Here is a 20,255-nt window from a genome sequence, read left to right as displayed (position 1 = left end):
TGTGTGCATGCATGCGTATGTCTCAGTGTTTGCCTAGTTGTGAGTGGGCAGGCGAAGAAGAATGAGTTGTGGGCAGTGTTTCACCCTAAGCATATGCAAGACTCTGATGTGTTTGCAGGAAAATGCTTGGGGAGGAAATGATTGAGAGAAAAGGTCAGTAGACAGGATGCCCTTTTTTTAAAATCTGATATAACAGACTGCAGGGGGACCAGTGTATAAGGGAAGGGGAGTAACCAAGACCAGAGGTAAAACTGGAGTCTGATCTAACCAAACAAAAAATGACAACATGTGGCAAAATACTTTGAGCTGGAAACCCTTTCTAATCTTATAAGTCTGAAAATCAATGAGTCATGGTTGGGATGGCTTTATAATGGAGAACGGCGCAGTCATGTGAACTGTAAGCCTTGCTGTGTTTCAGGGTGCTCCATCGAATCAGTCATGCCCTCTGAACATAGTTGTCATGTGACCTAAGCTGTATTACTGTGTTAAATGCCCTTTGTGATGCTGTTGTAGATCAACACATCTGACCTCGCTCTCTGATACTTACAACATGTTATGATACTGATCTTGGACTCTCTTTCCCAGTATTTCCAATGTTGCATAGATCACTGCATGGAATCAACTGAGTAAGATGGGCTTCTTTGATGCTGGTTAATGAATTTATGAATTTGTAGGCATGCTGACAAAGACGCATAAACGTGAATGGGTTGTGTAGAATTCTTGTTGTATGACAGATGAGTTGATGGAGACAAGTGACTTGGGAACTGTTAAGTTGTTTGAAATAAGTCAGTATGTTTCAGGTAATGTTCATATAGCATGTGATTCATTAATTGTTCATTAATTCAAGTAAGCTGAACGTATTTGGGTTTGGCCTGCTTCTCTGATAAAAGAGTTCATAGACAGAGTTCATGATGCATTACTTTGTATTTTTTTTTGTGTGTGTTGATACTACATTATATGTCTTTAATAACATTCATAATGTATTAATAGAGGATATTGTGCACAGAGTAATTCATTAATACATGTTAAATAATTGATATAAACACAGCCAACATTTAAATGAACTTATATACTCCACTTTGTACGTGCCTTACTTATATTATCTAACTATTTAGATGCAGCATAAGCCATTATGCAAAAGTCATTGTCTACTTCTCTAGTTGTGCCCAATACCATCATAGCCAATCAGCTTGAAAAGGACAGAGTCAGGGCCAGTACTTTCGTAGGGCATTGATTTAATACATTTTCCCCTTTTACAACTTTTTAATGTATCTACTAATAACATTTTGGGCTTTGCTGTGTTCAGTTACCGTTTCTGAAAGTCCTTTGAGATCATAAATGGAAAACAGAAAATCCTGTTTTATCTTCAGAAGCAATGTACAGCCTGTGACAGTTGTTTAAAAGAGCGGACCAGGGCAAAACACAGGTTGTCCAATTTCTTACTGTCCCTCGAATGTTTGAAGGCCCACCTCAGACACTGTTGAAGAAGCCCAAACTGCCTTAAAAGGCCTATAAATCTTACTGTAGGGTTTTAATATCTCATAGATGAAAGTAAGGAGGCTTTCATTGAGATCTTTGTTTCCAGAATGATGACCTATTCGGACTCACCTTTATACCTGTTGTTAATTAGATTTGAGCTTTGTTCATATTAGCCTGCGTGTCAATGGCACAGTCTTAGCCTTCCCTACAGGCAGCACATGTTAGCATGTTGATGTTGTTACTTTCAGGTTCAAAACATGCTCCCTGTGTGTGTGTTTGGATTTGATGTTGTCTGGTCTTTTGTTGAATATGCAAGTGTGTGTTTGCTTGTTTTCCACCAATGTAAATCTTCTGTCTTTGTTATTGGCAGCCTCGTCTCTTATTCCTGACCCAGTTCTAGTGTGTTGACACCACATTGTTCGGATCACGCTTGCAGCAACCACATGTCATAGCGCTGAAAAAGTGGCGGCTGAAGGTGAAAGAGCAAAAGAAAACTACATTGTTTTGTCTGTGTACAAAGTGTCAACACGATCTTACATTTTTCTTTCTTAGATCTCTGAGCTCAGAATCTTTTCTGGCAAATACGTCTCAACTTAACTCTTCATAACAACCCTATAGAAAATCAAAGGAAGTAAAAAAAAGTGGCCTTTGGTCTCCTTTTGCCCTGTGTTAATGTGCTGTGTTTTTTTGTTGTTGTTTGTTTTTACAGAGCAACTTCCTGGGTTGTGCCACGTTTTCAGTTAGTGATCTGCTGAAGGCCAAAGATGAACGGCTGACCTTGAGTCTCAGGTAAGAACATGTTTCTGTCACACTCAGTTCATTGCTCTCTGTGCTCCTCCAGGCTAAATAAAATTGGGACTTGAGAGTACAAGGATTTTGCCTCTTAACACAACAGCTGACAGAACCACTCAAACATCAAACTGAGATGAGTTGGGAAAAGGAACCTCCTGCAACAGCAGCTTCAGTAAGATTGCAGTAGCTGCCAGCGTTGTTTGTTCTAGAGATGTTGTGTTGGCTTGTGGGAATATATAACACTCTGATCTTTTTTGTTGGTTTTTTATGGTAAATGGGGGTGGGAATAGCTGTCTTCTCTAGTTAAATTAATGAAAAGACCTACTATGTCCCAAATAAATTATGAGCTGAAAATGTTCTTATTTTATGACATTTTTTAGTTATTTTGGGATACACGTCGTGGAGACAAAAATTCAACTTTATGGAGAGTAACTGAAAAAATAAAAGGTTTTAAAAGTATCACTATCTAAGCCCGCTGTATAAAGGTTTGAACTGTGTCATTTATTTATCTATCTATCAATATCTGTCTGTCTATACATCTATACATGTAAACATACACACACACACACTATGGCCAGGTGGTGCTGCTCGTCCGTTAAGTGACGTTGTGTGTTCGTGGCTGCTTGAATGATGAACTGGGAATGTCTTACTGACATGAGCAGCTTTTTAAACTCCCACAATATTGCAATTGATTCCACATTGAAAAGGGTTGTCTTTCTGTATTTTTTGTTATTGGCCCCAATAATATCTCACAGTATCCCTAACTTATTGTGAATAGTGTATATAAGGGCTGTCAACCATAAACAGAGATTAATTAAAGAGGTTGATAAGCCTCCAAACCTAACCCAGTTATTACCTAAAGTTTCAGTGATGAAAAGAATGACACTACTGCATCTTTGAATGAGTCTTTTCGCCTGTAAAAACTCCTTGACAGCTGCAATTGACAAGTCAAAAGTAAAACTATCTTACCTTTTCACTGTTCTTTTAGCTGTTTTTATTGAGTTTTTGGTCCGTAACAAGTTTCTTTTTCCAATGTTGCACCTTCGACCTTTACTTTACTTCAAAATAAAAGCAGCTCAAACGGCACATGAAGTGTTTTTAACTTAATACAGTCAAACAAATCTACATAAATCTTACAATAAAAAAGCAAAACAATGAAACTTCAAACGTGCGATTAAAAATGTGATTAACTATTGAAATTGAGTGATTTATCATTATTAAAATGTTACTCCTTTGACAACCCTATTGTGTGTGTGTATATATATTTATTCATGAATAAATATTCTACCCGATAACTATTGTTATAAGAATTAAAGCTTGTGTCCTTGTTGTCCTTGCAGAAATGTAACTCACTGCCTTAAAATTCTGCTTTTGCTGAATTTCAACATTTGGATTTGCTTGCCTGCTGTAACTGCTGCATTTTAAGCTGAATCATTGAATGTTTCTCAAGAGAGGAATACTCAGCAACACTACATTTTTTTCATATTTCATCATCTTGTATGTTGCCATTTTCCATCTGCAGAGACATCACTGAATAATTTTGGCTCCACTGATTGCTTGACTGCTTGCATACTTGTAGCCTCCAAATGATTACAGGCATAGTTTTGTCCTAGTCTAAGCAATCACACCTAAAAATCTATACTGAGAAAGTGACGGTTTTGCAAACCCCACAGGCAAAATAGTGATGGTAAGGCATGTTTCCATACGGACAAGGTTCCTGGGAAAGAACACAGTAGTCTGTTCTGTATATGCTATGCGATGCACAATGTCATTTGGAAGGGTCTTTGGATGTTTGCAAATACCATACACACACTGCTCCACACCTCTTCCTTGTGTCTGCAGCAGTCAGAGTTCAATTAAAAATGCACAATGTCTTACTGCGTGTGATCCCATAAGCCCGGATGTTTTTCCTCCACCTGTAAACTGTTGAGAAGAAATTGTCTCTGCCTCTCATGTTGGTATTGTCAAGCTAAATTTCCTTCTTCCTTCATGCTCAAAATATTCCCCTGTGGCAACCCTATCTCTCTCTCTCTCTCTCTCTCTCTCTCTCTCTCTCTCTTTCTTCTTTTTCTACTCCCTTTTGTGATGCTTTTCATTTCCTGTAGGTGATCCCAGGTCACAGCGTATAATTGTGTCTTGCACGATTCACTATACGAGCTGCAGTGAGAAGAAGAGAGATTACAGCCCCCCGCTGAGTGTTTGCATATTTTTGTGTGTGCACATGCACTGCCTTATGCAGGCGTTAAAAAGCGCAGACTTGTCATTTTAGTCCCTTGTAGTCACACTGCAGTGTTGTGTTTCTGGTTCATTCTGGGGTTTTTTGTTTTTTTTTTATTCCTGAGGATAACATGAAGTCTCTACATGATACTTACAATACTGCCACAAGCCTCTTTAATAAAAAGGGGGAAGAATCTCTGTTGTAAAATATCATCAGCAACTTCACTATTCAGATTGCTTTTGCTATGCTGTCTTTTCTCACTGTTATTATAGCACTCTCCATTTTGTCATATTATAGGCTATATTTAATGTTGCAGTGATTCTTAGCAGGTTGTCTCAGAACTCCTCCTAAAGGGATAGTAAGATAAAATAAAAAGTCTGCAGGGTGATGGAAAGGCAGAAAAACATTTTTGCAACTATTTTACGTTTAGATTTTATACCTATGCCAACATTTGTCCTTGTAATTTAATGGGTAATTTGAACTTCAAGGTGTTTCACTTCAGTCAGCTACAACCGGCAGAAAGGGAACCCCTGATCCGGGTTTTTTTTATTGTTACCCAAAATCTGGCTACTGAACGTGTCAATATTTACGAAAGATTATTCACTTATGACAGAATCAATGGGAGGAAACCGCACTATGCTTAACAATGTCAGGCTCCATATTTCTAATCTTCTTGTCACAGACAGACACGATGTGTTACACTGCACCGCCGCTGATGCATGTGTAACACATGCAGACACACCAAAAAAACTGTCTTGATTCAAGACGCTGTTTGCTTGTTGATTCATCCAGGGAGGAAACTTTTTTTAGGATGAGCAGCTTTTCGTGGGGATGTTTGCTTCATTGGGGGCTTTTTGACCTGTGGATGAGCCGATACAGTATGATTCACAATTCAAATTAGTTCTGCTGCCCAAGCAGACCCCGTGCTGCAGCTCTGACAAGGACTTCATTCTGCACCTTAAGGAAGAGATGCTTCATTTTAATACAATGTTTAATCTCCTCTCGGTGAGTTGTTGCAGAAAGTCTGTTAATTTGAGTCGACTTTGCTAAGCATAGGGAACGGCTTCATCTCAGCAAGAGACGGCTTGATTCCCTTCAGTGAATCTCAAAACCAATATGAATTTGACCATCTTCTCTGCATAAGCTGTGGATTTACATTGGTGCTGAGCATATGTAGAGAGGAAATTGGTATTTGACCAGTGCCTGTATGTGACTTTTGCTTTGACTTTGGCCCTTCAGTAAAGTTCAGCCTGCTATAGGACTGTCCACCTCAGAGCTTATCCTTTATTCCCATGAATATCCTGTGCATTATGGGTCCTCTCTCAAGCCCCATGCTGACTTTGAAGTGTGCTTGGTTGGAATGTTGGTCACGAATTGTTTTTGTTTTCTGTACGGCACGAAGACTTTGATTTGGGTCACTTTTTTTAAAGGTTCCTGACAGTGTCACGTCGAAAGATTAAGGTGTGGTGGATGCATGAAGTAAGACCTATGTGCAGATCTGTCTCTCTCGCACAACGCACCAGCAGCCATTGAAATGATGATGAGAAAATCCTACCTTTTCCTTCAAAAAGCAACCTGAGCTGCTCACACTTCACTGGCATACCAAACAGAAACAGTGCAGACATACATGCATATATAAAACATGCACACAAACTTATAACCCTTAAAGGTTTCTTTGAAGTCTGGACCTTTATTTATCAAGAGCAAGAATCTGACTTAAAGGGAATTTTTTAATGATTTGTTCGAATCGGAAATTTCCCTGAAAGAAGCTAAATGTATAATTTGTTGTTTAAAGGCGGAAAAAAACAAACAAACACAATTGTAAGCGGCAAGAAGAGAAGTAATCTATATTTACTTTTTGGAAAGTATCTGTGAGCTGAGTCACAAGATGAATACTTGCTGGGACTCTAAGAGCAACTCAGTTAACAGCAAAGGTCACTGCATCATCTGAGTTCAGATTTTGGAGATGCTTTTGTGATATTGAGAATATTATATGTATGCTGTGTGTATGTCTGCATCACTCCGCCTGTGTGCTTTGCGTTCGTTTTGAAGAAATACTTGCATCACAGCCTTTTGTCCCCAGTGTTCTCCTGCCTTAGGTTATGCCTCAAAGAACCCGGATACAACTATTTCGCAGCAGTGTGCCTGTTTCAACTTGGTTGTTACTTGGTTGAGACTTGAGAGCTGCAACTCTTCCAATGTTTGAAATATGGTGATGATCATGCACGTTTCTGGATTCAACTTTATGTTTAGGAATTTATTGGCAGGGTTCATGTTAATTGTTCAGTTCGGTAAGAAAGATTAACGTTAAGGGTTGTGTTTCTGTCCAGAAATAAATGCCCAATATCTGCTTCCCTTTTGCTCTGACATAAATCATGAGTGCTCAGTTATATTAAAAACTAGGTCATCAACCATCTCTGTATTTCATTTAGAGCTTGTCAAGTAGTGAGTGGTATATTAATCAGAAAAGGAAAAAAAAGTAGTTGCTTGATTTTGTTGGAAACAATGTCAACCCAATAAACCAAGTCAGTTACGTTTTAAGACGAAGATTACAATCTCTAAAATCACTAGGCAAGTGTATAAAACATCACTCAGAACATCAGGTGCTTTATATTAAGTGAAAAACCAAAACAGGACAATAAAATACAAAATAAATTCAAATATAAATAGGTTGATTCCTAATGCACAAATATTAGAAACGTCAGTTACACTAACTCATTTGTGGACCTATACAAATCCATAGGGTATTTCCGATAACCTCCTATTGAGCCTTAATCTCTTTGTACTTACTAATACTCCCACCTATAACTTATTCAACGCAAACAATACCCCTGTTTAGGCCTAAGTCTTCTACTAAGGTCACTTGGATTTAACCTTCATACTGTTTTTTTGTATTAATGATTTTATACCAGCACTGTCCATTAACCCTCCTTTACACTGAATGTGCTGACACAAATAGGACTGTGAACAATGACCTCCACGCTGCCTTTGCCCTGGTACCTGCTCACAGCCTGTAGTAAATCTTTCTCTGGTTGTGTGTTATATGGACTTGGACTATTTGCCTGATTCCCTCGTGGCCATTACTCACACAGAATGAAGGAGCTACTGTATCTAAGAAATGCTCACATATCTTGGTCGAATGATGCATCGCATACTAAGTCAGAAGCATTTCTTTTTCTTTTTTTTTCAAAACTCTATTTATCCCCATGGTGCAATTCATGCACCAAGCGATCAACCACAGGAGCGACCCGCATACATCCTGACTGAACAGGGGAGCAATTCAGGGTTAAGTGTCTTGCCCAAGGACACGTCGGACATGTTGCTCGCAGGAGCTGGGGATCGAACCATTGACCTTCCGGTTTGAGAGACAACGACGAGCCACAGCCACCCCCCAATTGCAATTGCTAACTACTATCAAAAGAGTAGGAGGGTTTCAAACATTGTGATTTTTGGATTTCAAATTAATCCATGTTATTTGTTATTTGTATATCTTGTTGTATTTTACTTAAACTGTAAGTGAGAAATCCATTTGTGCACATTTGTCAGTTTTCCCTCAACCTCTTTGCAAGGTCTGTTGACATTTTTTGGATTGAATTAATTGAGAGGGCTTGTACCTATTTCTCCCTTCAGTGTGGAGTTTGGCTTGGTTTGCAGGCACGCACATTCTAAATCTAGCATAGTTAAAAAAGGGACCAGGACGAGCAGCACAACCAGTGTGCTACAGGAGCTGGAAGGATGTCAGCGCTGCAGAGGTCTCTCAATAATGCATGCTATGTATACACATGGGAGAAAAGATTATTATCTCTCGAAAGGGAGGTGAGCCTCCTTCATTCTTGCAGAGAAGAAAATGTTGTTATCTTAATGGGACAATGATTTGGAAGAATATGTGAATGCAAACTTTACCGAAATGTTTACTGGTGCACATAAAGAATAAATGTAAAAGCCGATGTTTGCTAAATTAGTGGCACTCCCCTGGTTTTCCACTTGCATTCTCAGCCCTCCTGAAACCTTTGTGTTCATCTTCAAGCCCCCTCAGTCTCACACAATGTACTTCCATTTTGTGCTCCTTGTTATCTCAAAAACTTTGTACACTCAGTCAGGGAGCCACACATTGACCCAATTCTGCAGCACAATTTGAGATGTGATGTTGATATGAATTTGTGTCTGTGTTAGCCTGTGTGTGCGCATTCCCTGCATGCACATGTGTGCATCAGAGATTTACCATGACAAGGCAACATTATCTCAGACCAGTGGCACTTCTTCCCAGCTTAATGGCTTGTTCATCCACTCCTATTGTAAAGATCCTTTCTCCACTGTCCCAGCAGTAACTGTTGAGCCTGATATCAGGATGCCACTATTTCAGCACCCAAGAGTCCTCATTATCAACCTGTCTCAATTGTCATACTAATCCAAAGACCCCTAAACCTCCCTTATACTGCATACCCTGTGACTGATCTTATCCTAGCTTGACTAAAAGCCTAAAGATTAACTACATTACTGGCTGTATGTCAGAGTGTGTGTGTAGTACTCATATTTATCATGTTGTGGGGACATTAATCTTTTCACAGGCTATGAGGGGACAAAGAGTCTGTATCGATATTGTCACCGGTTTAGGGTTAATGATTGTCTCTGATCAAGTTCAGGGTTCAAAAGAAACATTTTACTGCATTTAATTGAGGTGCCCTTCATGTTTCAGGAATATTCTCTCTCCAACAGTATTGGAGACATGTCTGTTTCAAGTCTACTCTATATGACCAGTCTCCATATTGTGAACATCTATTCATTGTTTTTTGTAATCGTATTAGGACGTAGGCCTACTGTAAATCATTTTCTGTGAATCACTGTTCTTTTACATTTTATAGGAATAGCAAGCTTCTTTCTTTTACTCCACAATTATTTCCTTCTTTTACTTTTAAGAAAATAAATTTGTAGAGATTTTTCTTCCTTGTCATTACACTCAACGCTGAAACGGATATTTCCCCACAGCACTGATCTGACAGACGCCAGTGCTTTCTCATCCTGCTGCCTCTCATCAGCCCTCGCCATGTAAAAGTAATGTGGGTAAACTGACACCTGTGTTGTCCGCCCATCTTAGCAAACAGTGATTGGATATTAACTAGCAGGGAGGAGTTTCCTTATCCCAGCATGTAGACTCAGACACACTCAAACAGGACAAATTTGGAAAGAAAATTAATGCAAGCTAGTTTTTCGCAGAACCGAGAATACTGCAATTCACAAGCACGTATAGAGCCATGAATGCTGTACCAAACAGTTCAATTGTATATCTTAATGCACACATTATGCATGCCAGCACACAATGTTTCTTTAGTATACAGTAGCATATGGTAATACAAACCATACCACAATAAATGTGAAAGAGGGGATACACTAAATAAATGCACATATGGCCTCCTCACTTTACTCCTTCAACACAAAAAAACGCTACTCCACTGCACAGTTCTTCTGCATAATCTGTAAGCCCCCCTAGGCTTTAGGGCTCATGGGCAGAATATGAAAATAACTAACTTGGCCAATGCTGCAAAAGAAAATGAAACACAAAGAAAAAAATTAGGGACACAAAAATTCCATAAAACATTACATTTTAGTAATCACAAGTCCTCTAAACTGAGTAAGAACATCAAGGATAACTCAAAGTCTTGAATGATAAACCAACATCCATATTAAGCACATTGATAACAATACAGTGAGAATTATTAGTTGAGGCCAATTATTCATCAGGACCCTCATCTGGCTCATCTCTTTGGAGCATAACACATATAGGTTAAAGAGATGGAAACATGCAATGTGTTCTGAGTCAAAGATGGGAGAGGGAGATTTAATAAAAGCATCTTGAAGTGGTGCTCAGGTATGCTAGGGGCACAGCTCACGAAGGGATCAGAGGATAATAATTGTGATGAAATAAATGGAGGGTGAGAGAAGGTGTGTAAAAATAATCTGTTGTAGGTTTTTGTTTGTTTATTTTCATGCCATGCTCTATTTGTGCTCTCAGATTAAATTGTTGTGTTCCATCATTAAAGCATCCCGCTAGGGCAATGTAATAGAGAGCAAAGTAATCTTTTTCTTTTGCCCCAGCTACAATGTGTGCACTGTAGAAGCAGAGGTCATGTATAATATCCTGTCTGGGTGACTGTTTAATATCTTGCACCTCAATAATGCAATGCTGTCTATATTTGAAGCATTGATATGGGTTTAAATATCCAAATGTGTCTATTTCTTGTAGGGTGTATCAGTGTGTTACTTCTTACAAGTAGTGCACATTGTGTAGGTTAAAGAAAATAGAAAAAATATACAGACATTCCAACACTCATTCCAAACAGACTGCAGTGGTGATGTATGAAAGACTGATCTCGTAGATTTTGATTGTGAAGTTAAATATCTACAAACCCTTTCATTTATTTTCAAATCAGATCACGGATGTGATCAAAACATAAAAGTTAGAGTTGCAAACATGGACAAAAATGTCGAAACCAAATGTTGTAAAATCACGTGTGTAGGTGCACCATATTGTACAGCAGGCCTTAAAGTAGAAATTGTCAATTGTTTAGAGAAATATTATGTATATTTAAGTGTTTTCATCTTTGGCGGTATCTATAGAGTACCAATGGTAATGCAGGTATATTTGGGACATTTCACACCAAAGATTCAGAAATCCCTTCTGACGTTTCCTTAACACTGGATTAGTGTCTCTTTCTTCCCATATGCACTCATGAAATCCTTTTAACCATTGACTCAAATATTGTTTTAATTGCCTAAGCCCAGCACATTTATGTCCCTAGGATGCACTTATTCTCTTCCTCTTTTTTTTTTTTTTTTTGAGAAGCAAAGACATATTTCATATCGCTCTAAGTTTTGGTCTTTTTGGAAGCACAGAGATTCTATTATTTTAAAAGTGAATATACACTCTACTATTTGCATTAAAATCCCATTCCAGCATTGGTCGCTGTTACATTTTTCATTTTACAGAACCCAGTCTCTGCTTCTTTTAAACACTCTGAGAAGGAGCCCATGCTGAATTCTAACTACCTCTTATAACTCTACCTTGTCTATACCAATGGCCTTTATCAGCACAGCTCTTAAATCTCCTTCATGCATGAGAAAGGAGAAAGGGAGTTCTTTTCTCAAGGCATAACCTGATTTGTAAGGCTGGGTTTGGTAGCACAAGTTTGGTTGACCTTTCTTCTTGTACTTTATAAGTGGTTTTGACTCTTAAAATTAGACTTGGCCTCAGACTCACTGAATGTCATATTCTGTATCTGGATGCGGCACATATTTTGATTCAATTCTTTGCCTTTCATGAGTTTTTTTCTCTCTCATTATGTGTAGGTAAAGCTTTAATAACACATTTTCAGATGTCTTTTTCAGACATTTTATGAGATGCCTCAGCATGGTGGGTGTACTGGTGGGTGGATAAATACTTAGTTATTCATTGACTGTGTCACCAGCTGTCTCTGCTGAGTTGGTCTGTGTGTGATTTAAAAATGATACTAAAGAGAAAGAATCAAGGATAAAAATGTGATCTTGCCTTGTGAAACAATAGTGTAACCAATCAATTCCTACTCAGGGTTCACACACTTGCGAGCTTTTCCCTTAGCTGAAGGTTGCATCAGACTTGTCTAAGTGAGTGGAGTTGATTTTGTTGAGCTGCTTTCCTCTTTTTCTAAAGTGTAATTACTCATTCTTCACCTCACAAGTTGAAGTTTTTCCTGAACTATCCCAGCTAAAGGTTTAATTTGAGTCTTTGTTCCAGGAGGTCAGTCTGAGTTGAGGATGCTGAGAGATGTCATCATCACACTGTCTGCTGCTCAGATTTATATTTTATTATTTCATTTGTATCTTCGGAACTATACACACATCAGAGTATGTGTCCATGATGGAGAGCTTTTAATCAGTCTAAAACTAAACTCAAACTCCAAATTATAGAAAAACCATCTAGTTATTCTACCTTGTCTTAGATTATGTTAAAAACCTCTGAAACACTTTTACATATGCATAATGATGTGACCTGTGGTGAGTTCAATTTTATCTTCATTTAATTTGAAACCTTTTCTTAAGTCTCGATAATCACTGACGGTTCCCTCGTTTACAATGAAGTGGAGATACAAATTAAAACAAAACAAGAAGAGCACAAATAAAAGGATTCTTCGTAAAAAATCACACACTGTGTTAAAGTGGTTTGAGATAACTATTATAATGGTAATTTGTCCAAGAGTAACAAGAAGTTTTATAAACAACTCAACAAGATTAATAGTAAACTGATAAAACTATCACATATATGTGTGCTATACCTAAAAGGAGTAAGCAATAAGTATTAGTAGTAGTTTTTATTAGGCTAATTGTTTTATGTGTTTAATTTTAAAGGGTGATGCTAAACCCTCTGCACCTCTCTGCTCTGGAGCATTTAATGAGTTAAAAATAAATCCTTGTTAATGAAATGAGTTAGCATGATCATGTTTTTTTTAAATAATGCAATCTCCAAAGGATTTATGTGCGCTTATGCTACTTGGTAAATATTTGGACTGATCGACTGTTGTGATATTTTATGGAAGGCTTTTACCAAAGTCAGATATTTAGCCACACACTCCTCATCAACCGTTGTATGTTTATTCGTCCTGTTGTGAGGCATGAGCCACCATTGTACTGCATCACCACTATAACAGTGGCTCTTACTTTCCATCTGCTTCGCTGTTCCTCACTTACATATACACACTCTTTGTCCCTCTGAAGCACGTACACATGCACAGACTGTTGTTTTGGAGGAATTCTTTTTATGCTTCCTCCCCTGAGGAGGGTTGCCATTCCTCAGGAAAGCTGCTATTCCTTATGGCTACATTCTGTTCTGTCTCTCAGGACCCAGACCAAGATGACAAAATATAGCTGCAGCTTTCCAGGCTTCAGTCTCATAACAATCACATGCCACATCTTTGTTTCCTCCTATCTTTTACCCCCAAAATTGTAGCTAGTAGTTGGCAAATGTTGCTTCGCTCAGCTTTGCTTCAAGACAAGCAGTTGCTTTGCAGTAACTCTGCAACATCACTACATAGTTAAGAAGTCCTTAAAAAGCATAAAACGGCCAACATCCATCAATTATTCTTTTTTTTTTTGTACATATCAGATAAAAAAGAGTGTGCTTTAGAATTTCTGGTATCCTAATTGTGTTGGTTTTGACAATAGTCAGTCTAGCTCTTTCTCCTGGTTTCATATTTGGCTGACGGATAGAGGCGCTATCAATCTTTACATCCGATTCTCAGCAGGCAAACAAATAGGTGTAATTCCTCTGATTAAAAAAGGAAAATGTAACCATGAGTCCATTCAAACACAAAAACTTACCTCCTATCCTGCAGTAAGTGCCCGCTTTTCACAATCATTGGCACTCTGGATACTGCTGGTTCCCTCCATTTTTAAAGAGTAATTACAGGACAAAAAAGCATCTGTTGACAGAAATGAAAAGAGACTGTGTTTTGTCAGCTCTTTTACAGTTTGTTGAGAAATAATTATGACGCCTTAGTGGCTCACTGTGGGGGCATCGACTCTCCCTCTGCCTCTGAGTCATTACACATGAAGCAGACTGTGATTTCCTCTTTGTTTTTTTTTTAGAAACTGATGAATGAGTGAGATCCATTGTCGGGATTTTTTTCATGCATTGCAGCGTGACTTGCCAGCGTTTATTTAGACCCCCTACCACCTAATTTTGTAATTAGTAATTATTGAGTAAATGGGAATGAAGTTCATCATCAGGACATACAGTACACTCTTTGGTCCTGTATCACATGCCCTCTCCTACTCTAACAGCTTCTCGGCCCACGCTTATTCAATTGTCATTGATCTGCACTTAGCTGTTTCAATGGCTTCACACTGAACCAATGCCAGCCATCTTCATTGCAAAGTAAAGAACTTGTCCACATTTTGATTACTCATCTTAACTGAATTATTATATTTCATATTCTGCTACAGTGACACAACTGGACTGTTTAATGCAGCCCTGAGCAGTGGAACCATACAAAGTCATGTGTGGTGAGTCAACGTGTTGGTATGGCGAGGTGAAGACTGAAAGAACATAATTCAAATTTTACTTAAGATTGACACTCATGGCTTTGCCTTAATTATTTATTTATTGACAAAAAATACTTGGCCACATGACTTGAATCAATTAGAAGCTGTGAGTTACATTGATCTAAAGGTTCCCTCCCAGTGGTATAAAAATACAACCACACTAAGCTGGGTGTATCAGTCCCTTTGGTTGGTCATAACATGTCGGACCAGCTTATAAAGCTGTTTTTGGCAGCTGTGGTTCAGTGGTAGAGTCAGTCATCTCTCAATAGAAAGGTTTACGGTTCAAACCCTGCTCCAGCAGTCCACCTGTCGAGGTATCATCGGTCAAGTAGTTCATATTGATGGGCATTTAACATAGCATCCCCTTCCATCAATGTATGAATTAGTGTGTGAATGAGCTTGTAAATACTGAATATGTGAATAAGGGCGTTTTCATAGTTTGGAAGAGAAGAAAATCTCAAAGCATTCGATTTACCATCAACTTCACAGGGACGTGTTTTATTTTGATGTTTAAGTTACAGAGTAAATGTTATCTGAGTTTCTTTAGAGAGGAAAAAGAGGAAAATAGTATGCAAAATATGAAGCCCCATTTTCCAGTCTCATAAGAGCCTGCTGTGCAGCCTGCCCTCCATACCACGGTTTATACTGTGACATTTTGTAAGATTTTACTGCCATGCTTTTTGGCGTCTTTAGGACCCTGGCAAACACATATGTAGTTGAAGTGACAATGTTTTCCTCACCCATTCATACCTGAACCTCATCCAGACACAGAGGGGTCGGATTCTCTTGAGACCAAAGCCTTGTTTTGCTATGGCAGATACAAATGTGCTACAAAACTCACCAGGATATCACTTCAATGTCTAATATATTTAAAACTAGAAGATTTAATGGTTTTTTGTGCCAAAATAAATCCTGATGCCAAAAATTGCATCACTGCAATTATTCAGTACAACAATTAACATTCAGTACATAAGCTGCTGTTCACTTCTGAAATCGATGAATATACAGTATACACGTAAAATGTTATCATCTAGGAAACATTGTGTTTTTCTTTCTCTCTTATTTCTATGTAAGGTTACATTTAGATTTTCTCTTTGCTTTTGAATCATGCGTTTTTGCGAAACACAAAAGATTCTCTCCATGTGTACTTTTTTTTTATGCCATCTTGTTGTTGTTTTCTCAACACTTCTCACCTCTGACTTGCTGCACAGATATTGCACATAACAAACCTGATGATCCTTGAGTCCTGGCCTGCATAAATATAAGTTCTTGGAGAAAAAAAGCCTCTCCTCTGGATATTTTTTTCTACCTTGCTCCTTCTGTGAAAACAGCTCATCCTGGACTGTTTCTGACACTAGCTAAGCACTAACATAGAAGTAAATGCAGTGTGGAGACAGTTCTCTTCATGCAAGAATACAGCAGCTTGTGTGATGGAACTGGAACAAATAGGATGCGTTAAAACTCACAAATCTTGTGTGAGTTTTCATCTTGCCCTGACATAGCTCCTCTGCAGCTTATTACAGATGTATTTCAACACACAAACAGATTTTTTCACATTGCCTGAATTTGGATGTGGTGGAGATTGAGCCCACTGGTGTATTCTGGATAGATCAGCTTGTTTTGGATGAGAATTTTTCAGCAAAAACAAAAGTCCGGAGCATGCCAATGCTTCAAAATGTTCTAAATGTCAGGAACCAGAACTTCCCCCGTGGGGATTAGTAAAGTATATACTATAAAATTAGCAAATTGATTTCTACAAAACCCTTTGAATATATTTTAGATTCAGAATTATTAAACTGTATATTTTTTCATGGAGATCTTTTTCATCAAAAGGAATTGAAGGCAGTGTTTTTCTTTGGAAATGTACTTCAAGTGGTCCAGACAAGCAGCAGAGTGTGTGCTCAGTGTAGAGTCCCTTGGTAATTTCAGCCAACCTTATGAACAATGCCGGCAGTGTCTTATTGATTGAGTCAGTCTTCCTGTTGCAAGAAATGCAATTACTGCTGAGTCACATGATAATGTTATTCATCCCCAGCTAAAATCAAGACCCCAATTATCAATCCCGAATTCTGGCATTCCCCATTTTTACAGCCTTATGTCCTAACATCTGTCCTCAGTGAAAACTAGCCAACGCTATATTTAGCCCAACCGTCCAGCTTTATATAGGTCAAGAATACCATCTACACTTCCACTGCTGCACTTCAAGGCTATAGCGTTCTTGTTGCCTGTGTAGGATCCTGGCAATTAGTTTTCTCTGTCCAATTCCGTTCCACAGGCACTGTACAGATTGAGGGTGCCCTAAAGGACTCCTAAAAAAATCTCCTCTCGAAGAATTTCAGAGCAAGAGGCAAAAAAAAAAAGTTTCAGCAGGTCCAGCTGTGTATTTTTTAGCTTCCTAAAGTTTAAGAAAAAGCCCTTTTGAGTGAAAATGCCAATAGGTTTTGCTTCATTATTTGGCCTTTGAGGTGTTTCCTCTGAGACTCCTACCGAGAAACAGAAGTGGTGCAGATTTAAAGTTGTTTTGATGAATTGTATCAACTCATAGTTTAAAGACTCAGATAGCCTATTTAGGCTATATGTAGGAAAGAAGAGTGATGTGCAGAAAATTTGCCACAGGTCAGATTTGAACTTTTGCAGCTTGCTTGGACAGCCATAGCCTCCACACTTGTGGCGTGTGCACTAGCCACTAGACTACTCGCGGCCCCCTTGTTTATATTTTTCTTCCTCAGGTATGAGAAAAAAGGGAATTTATTGGCCATTTACTTCCCTCTACTTGCCTGTCAATTCCCCTTTAGACTGTCAAATCCCTTTAAAGGTAAACAATGGAATAACACAACCAGCTGGGTAGAACACATTTTCTCAAACTCCTCAAACAAGAAAAATAATTTAGCTTTCAAGCTTTAAGATATGACCGGTTGGTCTAGACATTTTCCCGTAGGGTCTGTCTAGGGTCGATACTTGTTTTTCATTTTATTGAAACACTTCTCTATTGTTTGAGATGTCCAACTTCTCTGGACTAAAAACTGCCCTGTGACAGACACTTCTGAAGTCATTGTTTCAGCAGCAAACTGTTTACAAAGACTGTCACTTTAACTTCACTTGAATATTTGGCACATTTTGAACAGTCGGCATGATCATTTTTAATTAGATTAAGTTCTCCAACTTTGTATTTTAACCTAACTCAGTATATATTCCCCCCTCATACAGAGCATTCAAAACAAAGTATGCATGAAACAACATCATTCAGTAAGGAAATAAACTTATCTGAACATCTGCAGGAAACAGACTAATTCAAACCCAACCGTAACATTTGATCTCAGGATTATGTTGAATTAAAATGCTCTGGTATTCTTTAAATGCACCAATAAAGATGTGATTCATAATGCTATTATTCAGAGGAAGCACTGTGGATTTTAAACTTTTCTCTCATTCAAATTATTTATAGACACTCAGTGAACATTTTTACTTTTTCACTTTAACGAAGATGTCTGATTAAGTGTTGTCATAAAATGGATCCAGGGCCAATTAGATTTGGAAAATGATGGGCTCACAGGCAAAGAGTAGTCTGCAGATTTGTTTCCCTGCCAGCTCAAACAGACGGAAAAAGAGAGAGGGGGTGGAGAAGGGAGGGGATATTTTTCATCCACAGCTTTCTAGACCCTTTAAAAGTGAATTGGAGGTCGGTCAAAGTGGGAGTTGAAACTGCAAAAACGCCAAGAAGTAACTCTCTTCCCTTTTTCCTTCTTGATTGTGGCAGGATGTATCATGTAACCCAGCAATGTGATGTTCAAACTAAATCAAGTCGAACACTGAGCTGCTCATCAGTTCCAGTCCTCATATACCACTAAAGATTGTATGTGAACAGGTGCTGAGTTACAAAAACAAAAAAATACAATCTACCTCTCAGAGGCATCAATCAGTTACAAAGTCTCCTCTGTCTGTTTAAAATGAGAGTTTCATTAGTGGATTGAGGCAGAGCAATCTAAGGAGTACAGGGCCACTGTAACCCCTAAGGTTTGTCCAGGGAGGACTGTTGCTGAACGAGATGCATGTTAATCTCCATTTCCTCGATTATGTGTGGGCCACTGTCGGTACACACTGTTTGTTCAAAGTCAGGGTGACTTTCTTTTACTGTGCCTCAGTCCTCTGTGCTGCTAAGAGAGAGAGAGAGAGAGAGAGAGAGAGAGATGTTGAGGTGGGGGGGGGGGGGGGGGGGGGCAGAAAGATGAGTAAACACTGAGACAGGTGTCTGGCAAGGGACACTGATTAGATTTATAAAGCAACCAATGTTATTTTCTCTGCTCGGGGACTGCTGTAAGACATTAAGTGCTAACTGACACTCCCAATGTCCCACAGCAGAGACACTTTTTCCCAACCCCCAAATCCTCCTCGACTCTAGTACCTCACAATCCTGCCTACCTCTCCTCATCTCCTTCTTTTCCTTTCCTCTTCTCTCCTGGGTGTGATTAGATTTCCTCCCTTGTGTCTGACCAAGATGGATTGGCCTTGAAAGCATCCTTTCTGCTTCTATCACCATCCTAGTGTTTTCTCCTCCTCCGTCAGAGGTGTGTCCCCTCCCCACCTCACCCCCATGTCTCCATGGACCATTCTCTTGGCACACAACAGCCAATATTTTCTTGAGCCGGAGTGGAACTGAGCACATTAGGGATGGGTCTGTTAAGGTGATCATCTTGCTTGTGTGCTGCCAAGGGGCCATTTTTCTTCATTTGCTAGCACCTGTCCTGCTGCCAATACTATGGATTTTCTATCAGCTCCTTAATCATAGTTCCATGATTGGGAAAGTTATTGGTCGGGCTCCCTGATATATGAAAACTCTAGTATCAATTTCTCGTCTGTCAGGTCCTAGTCTAGGTTTTTCGGCGGTCGTTTAAACACCCCCATCAACCTTATTACCGGAGCCAGCACTGCTTTATTCAGCATGCTAACTCTTCTGCAAAATCTTCCAGAAAAAGAAGTCCCTAAAGTGCAAGCTTTCACCTCCTGATTCCACTTTTTATCCTAACAGCTTTATTATTCCGCAACCTGTTCAAGTCTGGAAATAAGGCAGGAAATAAGCTTATTAAGATGAGTTTGGGGGTGCAAACACAGAGATGAACATTTTTTCAGGCTGATGGAGGGAGAGAGCAGAACCGACTTTTATCCAACAGATTATATGACGTAGCTAACACTCTGTATCTATTTCTCTGTCTCCCTTTAGGTCATCTGATGGTGTGTGCACAGCGGGAACAGTGGTGGTGAGCCGTCTGAAGATGGGGGAGATGGAGGAGGTTGACATAGACCACATCACCACCGACATACAATCACAGAAAGTAAGACTGCAAGAGAAAGAGACAAAGCAGGAGCCTCAATGCTTCAAATGCCTAGCGCTAATGCTAGGATTAGACTGGCAGTGCTCAAGTCCTCCAATGAGATTAAATAAACTTCAGTAAACCCTAATAGGGATTTAGGGGGATGTGTGTGAGTGTAGTGTCTGCTTCCCTGAGCACATTTGCGTTGTCTCTCTTTCATATAGAGGAAAGATTAAAGAGGGAAGGCCCTCATTAGCATTCAGACTTATATTCAATAGACTCTGGATTGTGTAGCCAGACCTGTAACCTTTCTTAAAATGACCAAGTGGATAATTCTACCTGAACGGGACTTTAATGGCACCACACCCCCACTTCTCCACTCTAAT

The 20,255-nt window shown here is 39.0% G+C and overlaps 1 protein-coding gene across 3 annotated transcripts in view; it reads left to right on the top strand.

Annotated features, from left to right (window-relative positions):
• inpp4b (inositol polyphosphate-4-phosphatase type II B) overlaps positions 1-20,255 on the top strand; it is a 133,189-nt gene that overhangs the window by 52,817 nt on the left and 60,117 nt on the right. For all 3 annotated transcript variants that reach the window (XM_079337457.1, XM_079337456.1, XM_079337458.1), the window contains 2 exons: positions 2,189-2,268; positions 19,779-19,890. In XM_079337457.1, coding sequence (XP_079193583.1) covers positions 2,189-2,268; positions 19,779-19,890 — 192 coding nt within the window. The remainder of the gene's footprint in view (positions 1-2,188; positions 2,269-19,778; positions 19,891-20,255) is intronic.

The sequence above is a fragment of the Symphodus melops genome, assembly GCF_947650265.1.
Source record: "Symphodus melops genome assembly, chromosome: 2".
Lineage (NCBI taxonomy): Eukaryota > Metazoa > Chordata > Actinopteri > Labriformes > Labridae > Symphodus > Symphodus melops.
Note: the sequence above shows the minus strand (reverse complement) of the source record. Positions and strands in the feature narration are given on the sequence as shown.